This window comes from Chelmon rostratus, chromosome 1, assembly GCF_017976325.1.
Source record: "Chelmon rostratus isolate fCheRos1 chromosome 1, fCheRos1.pri, whole genome shotgun sequence".
Taxonomy (NCBI): Eukaryota; Metazoa; Chordata; class Actinopteri; order Chaetodontiformes; family Chaetodontidae; genus Chelmon; species Chelmon rostratus.
In genome coordinates this window covers 26,593,061-26,600,366 of record NC_055658.1, presented here as the reverse complement: position 1 = coordinate 26,600,366, position 7,306 = coordinate 26,593,061, and the positions used below count along the sequence as shown (strand labels likewise).

General features: G+C 41.5%; 1 protein-coding gene across 1 annotated transcript; it reads right to left on the bottom strand.

Moving 5' to 3' along the window:
* Positions 1 to 100: 100 nt before the first annotated feature.
* traf6 (TNF receptor-associated factor 6) lies at positions 101 to 7,298 on the bottom strand. The gene is made up of 8 exons (XM_041960036.1): positions 7,253 to 7,298; positions 5,627 to 5,949; positions 5,247 to 5,397; positions 4,477 to 4,635; positions 4,273 to 4,344; positions 3,836 to 3,913; positions 3,362 to 3,685; positions 101 to 2,538 (listed from the first exon to the last, which is right to left on the bottom strand). The coding sequence occupies exons 2-8, from the start codon at positions 5,947 to 5,949 to the stop codon at positions 1,933 to 1,935; spliced, it is 1,713 nt and encodes a 570-aa protein (XP_041815970.1). The 5' UTR covers positions 7,253 to 7,298; the 3' UTR covers positions 101 to 1,932.
* Between the last annotated feature and the right edge of the window lie 8 nt (positions 7,299 to 7,306).

The window sequence follows — 7,306 nt, the reverse complement described above, 5'->3', positions numbered from 1 at the left end:
TTATAGGAAATATTTTAACAGGTTCCTTCAGTGCAGCAAAAGGTAGAGCACATACTCACTCATCTATGGATGGAACAAAATTACAGAAATAAAACTAAGTTGTTTTTTTTAATGTATGTTCCAAGTCAGTCAATACATTACAGCATATGTTAGACACTACAGTGGCTGTAAGTTTAAATGAGCTTAGCTTTCATTCAAGGCTATTTTCATCAGTATTGGATCATATGACATATGAATTCAATATAAAATTCATGGCAAACAGCATCGACCACTGTTCACACAGTCAACTCACTTTAAATGACATCCTCACGATTCAATGTTACAGGTGGAGAAACAAGACTAAAACAAAAAATAAAATACATTAATTACATCATGTAAAGGCTGAAGACACTGACCCATGATGATTTCTAGGTCACATTAGGTAGGAACTTGTGTGAAACTCACCATAAATTCTATCACAAGCAAAATGAGCAGTGTAGTGACAAATCTGTACATCTGTAATGTGGGTGTAACAGCGGTGATGAAACCAGGTAAACAGAAAATCCTCCAAGTTGAAAAGGGTGGTGATTATGTTACAGCGATGCTCAAGGAACAATACAATCAGAAGTAATGGATGAGTCTGGAAAAGGCATGAGTGTAAGTTTTGCTATTCCTTTGCCTTACTGTGACTTTACTTAAAAGGTACCCTGTGGAGTTTTTGGTGTAAACACAGTTATGTTTACAGTCAGAATAAACTGTGTGTGTCCTTGAGGTTGTACAGATGTGTTGAATGCATTTCCTGCCTCATTTGCAAAGGAGACTTCTGCATATTTTGAAACAAGATTCAGAAATATATCAGCAAGTAGCCTTCTTCATCTTTTGCTGGAATTTGCTCGCCATGTTACCACCACCAGATATCCTGCGACTACCGTGAGATCAAGGGAAGTCATTTGGTCTTTTTGTTTGATGGACATGGCCAGACTTGTTTCTTTGCTCTGACTGCTGCTTCACCTTTTTCCAGTTGACGTGATACTGACGTGATAAGAAATGGATAACGTTTCCAAGATAGCCCTCTAGTCCATCCAATGAAAGTTGCTCACCTTCAGTGCATACACAGAAAAAAGTTCTTCAGGTTGCCTGTTATTGGATTCTTTACACTTGCACATTATAATTGTCTGGCTGACTCTCTGCACACACGAATGTCAGGAAAACAGTATACTGTTAGAGCCCCTCCAGTTTTATTCTAGTTGGACTAAGACCTCCAAATGTGAAGAAGAGTAATTTCCGAGCGTGGACCATAAGCTGTGGAATTTACGACAAAACTGCATCACTGAACATGGCTTAGTTTCACCTGTTTGTCTTTTTCTTATTCGTATGCTCTACTCACATTTGTTACTACCCTTCGCAGTCCTTGAGAATGTGTATCATTTGACCCACATGCATGCTAGGCAAGGATTAAGTAAAAATGACAACGGGGATTTGCCCATCAACAAATATTGCTACATAGTTCCACTAGTGGTCAAAAACTCCACAGGGTATCTTTAACATTCAGCGCCGTCTCCAACAACCAGACCAAGACTCGTCTCTCAAGTCTCATAGTAATGTTTAGTCTGCAGGCAGCAAGTGCACATCAGAAAGTGCCGATAACGAGCTGATTAAATATGATTGATTATTTAAACATTTTGAACTTATGAGGCTTACTGCATGTGGGTACGGTGCATGAGTACATACATTCCAAAATTAATTAAAAAGGGTTGTACTGTGTATATTTATTCAAACAAAAGTGACAAGTTGGGAAACAAATAAATACTGCTTTACTTGCAGTGTCCAAATTTTACCTGGGAACATCAATTTTCCTCCTCCTGATGTCCAATTAAAATGAACTGTACTGTATGTACTGCACTGTCATCTTGGACTGATGACAATGATGATCCAGTAGATATGAGTTTGAATTCAGTCCCTTGAAACTGAGGCCTCAGGTCCTCTAGGCTGCACTGTTGGTCCCTCACGGTGAAGCATATTGTCACAACGCGGTGTCACCTCACAGCGGATAAGTAGAGTATCATCTTTGACAAAGGCTCTCTGACTCAGCTGATGCAGGTGCAGAAAGGTGACGTAGCCAAATCCTTTGGGGTTGCGGTGGTTGGTGGGCTTCTGGAAGGTCTGCAGGTCTGGTTTAGTCTCCATCACCTCCACATGGTGCTGACCCTCAGGGCCCTGGTCTATGATGGCAAGGCGGATGGTGCCCTGGAACGGCCAGGTCAGCTGCCCATCAAAAGCCCCTTGCATGGTGTGGACAAAGAGGGAAATATAGTTGGAGCAACGTGGGGCATTGGGGGCCTGCAGGTGTAAGCGCAGGCAGAGCTTGTAGCCTGGACGTCCTGTGTAGAAACCAGGGCTGTGCTCCACCACCGGCAGGCCTGCTTCTTGGTTCCGGAGGTGGAGAGAGAAACCTTTGAGGCGCCAGATGAAGATACCGTGACACTGCTGTGACTCCAGCTCCTTCACTGTCTCCTCCAGTACTGACACTCTCTGCCTGAGCTCTGCAAGCTGGCCAGCCTGTGGAAGACATGGGACAATTGTTTCAAATGACAAAAGCTTACACTGTGTTTAAACAGAAGGTGTAGTGTGAGCAGCATGTTAGCAGAGCAGTAACAGCAATGCTTTCGTGCTCCGTCTGTGTCTACACAGGCTGTGTTCAGGCACAGCACTGACTGTGGGTCAACCACATTTCGGCAGCGCTCAGAGCCCAATACACAATCTCTGTTGCTACACGTTTAAAACAGAAAAACGTTGGCTTGAAGTGTGAAAAATAGCTGTATTGATTAAAACATAGGTGGATCTCTTAGGCCAGATATGGCTGAGATAGGGTTATAAGACAGAAAATGTGCTCAAACAGGTAAGCCAATGTGCTGCCAAAACTGCTGTAGCACCAGGAGAAGTGGAGATGGAGACACAACTTTTGTTTTGAGGAAAAAAATATAGGTCAATTGTCTGATGAAGACTAAAAGGTTTGTTCATTAGAGTTGTATTTTTCAACACAGCAAGGTTTAAATCTCCTTTCCATCTCCATCTCCTCGATCTTCTACTGAAAAAACAACACAAATAAAGGTATCTCTTTATGTGCAACCGTTGAGACACCGAGTACCACACAAATGTGAGGCTTGATTCTCTGAAATGTCTTTGTGTTTTTAAAAGCTACCAACTAGTTCTGAATTAAATCATTAATGCGTCAAGAAAATTACAATCTAATAACTGACATGACTAACATGACAGGAACATATAGACAGACAAGGTGCATTACAAAGACAATCAGTTGTGATTACACAGACAAAGCACATGCACATTTATTTGTACTTCAAAACTCACAGACATCCTTTACCTGTGTTTCCTTTAAGATGATGAGCTCACGCAGCTGGTGATCCTGCTTTACCAATCGTCCGTCCATCTCCCTGAGCCTCTGCATCTCCTCATTAGGCTGACATGGGGCACAGTTGCTGCTGCAGCTCGCAGCTCCTCTGGGTCCACTACAGGCTGATCCTGATGCTGCAGCTCCTTGATCCTCAAGGGAAACAGAAGGTCCTAGCGTCCACAAGGATTTGGGTGTGGTGCCATTGAGGCTAAGGCCACGCAGGAACTCTGCCATGTAGCGCATATGCATCTGTGTGAACTCCTGCATGTGCTGAGCCAGGTTGTGGCGCGGCATCTGCAGAGGCAAACAGTTTTTCCTTGTTACATCTGGTCTGTAGGTCTGATAGGACTAATCCTTGTGCAACAAACCAACTTCTGAAGGATTATTCTTTCAACAGTGTGTACAAGATCCGTAACACAAGAAACTTTGCATCTGATCACCTACCCTTTCCTTACATCCAAAGATGCTAAAGTTACAGGCGATGGGTGCTTTTGGGCAATCTGTATCACAATGAGATTCCATCTGAAACAACAACATCATCAGCTTAGCTTCATTCATATCTGTTTCAATTGAAAGTTCAATTTCAATTTCAGTCTTCAAAAAAGCATTTCAACAAATCAGTTACTGTACTGCATAATTGTGGGCAGACATAATGAGAGAAATGACTCACTTCCTGTGTTTTACAAAACCTCTTAAACATTATCATTTGCACAGTATAGCTGTGACACGTGCCGTGACTGGGTGTGGAATGGTTCCCCATTGTTTGAGCAAAAGAGAAGTTCATACTGACAGAAGTTATCTTAAACACATAACAATTCACAACTGTAAAAACATTTTGATTTACCCGAGGCCTTTTTCATGGCAGGCATTATATCACTCACCTGGTCTCTGATGAGATCCAACTCACAGTACTGGCACGTCACGCTGGCAAAGGGACACTGCTGTTCATGGAGCTAAAGGAGCAACCGCAACCAGATTGTAAGGAGACTAATCCTCATGGATACACAATGCAGCTGTGTGATTTTCCTATGAGAATTATTGTGGAAAAAGCAGTGGGAGCAATTACATAGGCTGGTTAACATTACCTCTCTCTCCTCATAAACAAAGCTTGCCACACAATCTGGACACGACACAGGTCTCCTTTGGCACTCAGCAGTTATGTGCTCCTCTAAGTGGCTCTTTCTCACAGACTGTTGGCATTGTGGACAAAGCACAGTGGCAAACTGACAACTTGCCAAATGATTCTGTAAGAAAAACAATATATTGAAACAATGCAGTTAATTTTATTCTGTAGCAGGACAGCAGTGGTTCACATTTAACAATTTCATCATTCACACCAGGGGAAGATGGCAGTCTTTACTTGACACCTGACACATTTTATATGCCCAAATAAGGACACATAGTGTGGTAACTCCCTTTAGGTTTGTTGGAGCTATCAGCACTCCAACGTGTACACATTTGTCCCTGATTAATAAACTTCCAATTTATTGAGACAGTTCTTTTGTTGTTAAACTACAATGACAGAAATATATTGGACACTGAAACTATGATACACTCCAAACATAAACTTGGACACTCACTTTCCTTACAGGAATCTCAGAATGCATGCAAGTTGATGAAGGTTTCCTCCTTTTTTTCAGAGGCTGACGATCAATGGTAGCGAAAGAATTGCCATAAATGACCACACTGACTGCATAATTGTTTACAGTTAATAAAGTAGGAGTAATCACAATGATCTAAACATCATTCAAATCTTATTATAGATTCTGGGAGTTTAGCTTAAGTTTACTGTTTGCGTGTTCTTGTTTGAGCTGCACTCAAAACCAGAGATGTCCATCACTTTTAAAATTCTCACCTCTAAATGACGGAGCTCCATTTTCTCATCACAGCCAGAGTTTGAACAGCGAACAGTTAGCGATAGAATCTCACGTTTGGCAAAATTATCAGGAAACAGCTGGTCTTCTGACAGCACTTCATTGTCCACAGGGCACCTCTGTCCTGTATCACTGTTTTGCAAGAGGAAGAACATTTGAACAGTACAGCTAGTGTCATGCATCATTTAGACACATACAGTACCTCGACTACATTTATTTTTAATTACGACTCAGTAATTTGACAGATAGTGTTGTTACTAATAAATAATGAACAGCTCTTCAAGAGAAGCTGGTATTAACAAATGCATTGAAATCTTGAGTTAGTATTCAGTGTTATCCACACAGCTGCGCAATAGCATACCGAATGGACTTCTCGATGCAGTTCTTGCAGAAACGGTGACCACAGGGTGTCTGAATGGCATTCCTCAAAGCCATGAGGCAGATAGGGCACTCATATTTACTCTCTAGGGGTGGGTCAAACTCCACGTCATAGCCCTGGACGGGAGAAGCTTGTAAACTAGTGGAAGTGCTGCTGATGAAGGTGCCAGGGCTCTCTGAGGAGCTGAGAAAGGGTTCGCGTTCCTTTTCACGCATGGCCAACGCACAGCCCGACGGCTCTCTACCAACAGCTCCTTCATAGCTGTCCTCCTCCAAACTCCCCTTATTACTGTCAAAGCAAGCCATCTGTGGAGAGTGGGACAAAGGTGGGTAATTACAGGGCATAAGAATTAAATGAATTAATAAAGCATTATTTTGTAAGTAAGTATTCATTATTTTTCCAAGTTGGCATCAGCAACCATTTGCCTCTGTTAAAGTGGGAGGTCAATACTTCAACATTAGTGAAGAAAACTCAGCAGAGACTTTTTATTAAAGACAGTTTATGAGGTTTTCCATATGGTGGTGTGGTATGACAGCACCGAACATCAAAGGGACAGCAGGACAAAGTGGTGTGAAGCGCATTAAAAATCACAGGCCAGGTGCTATCACTGAAATTTAGAGACACAGGATTTTACATCTTTTTTCAACTTCCTCCCTTCAACTACTCATATTTTCAACTTCTTTTAAAATAGTACCCATGTAACATATGGTGCTAAAAGCATTCCTATGGAAAAATCAGGCCACTGGCTTTTCAAATACTTGATTCGGCATTTGGTCTTTAAATGGTACAAAAACGTCCATCATAACTTCATACAGTGTATAGTAATTTTCAAATGGCTCCAAGTTAGGACAGCTGAGGAATGGGCAGTATTTTTGCTTGAGAAATGACAAGATAGTTGTCAAACAATTTTCTGATGATCAACTAATCATTCAGCTCACGACTGTTTTATTAGTAGTTAGTTTTTGTGCATTGTGGTTTCTGTTTTGTTTATGTTTTTGGTGATTTCACCAAAGAAGATCCTTGCCAACTTAATGGCAACACAATCCTGAACCTTCAGCTTGAGTTGAACCTTATTTTTCTGGTCGTGGCACCTCCCTATTTGAATATATTGCGGCTTCAGTAAGTTAACCGTTTGGCGGCTGCATCTGTGTGGAACCACATCTATAACACATACTGTTAACTAGTGATTTAAGACTGTTCAATTTATAGAGAAGGGAACGAAAACTGTAAAATGAGCTAAAGCTACACCTATATGGGAAGTAACGTTATTAACGCCAGTAACGTTTGTTCTCATAATTAACATGACTCAGCAAGGTAACTTACTAAAGTGGCACCTTAGCGAACACTGACACACCGTCGGAATTTACCATAATGTCTAACTTATCCCCTGCATATAATAAATACTGTTGGTAATGTTGTCACTTGATGGACCACTCATGCCCCTGGATGCGGAACTTCTACTTTGTAACCTGGCCGTGCTAAAAAGCGATTAAAATAAGGATACTGACCAAAACAGCAGGCAGCGAACACACGCCCTTATCAACAACAGCGGCAATGAAGTAGTGAAGATTTATGTGAAAGCAGTTATTATTCTAACATTGTACCCACCTTTGCCTTGTGAACGTCTCGAACTTTTGGTTTCTACAGAATTTCCTGTTTTTT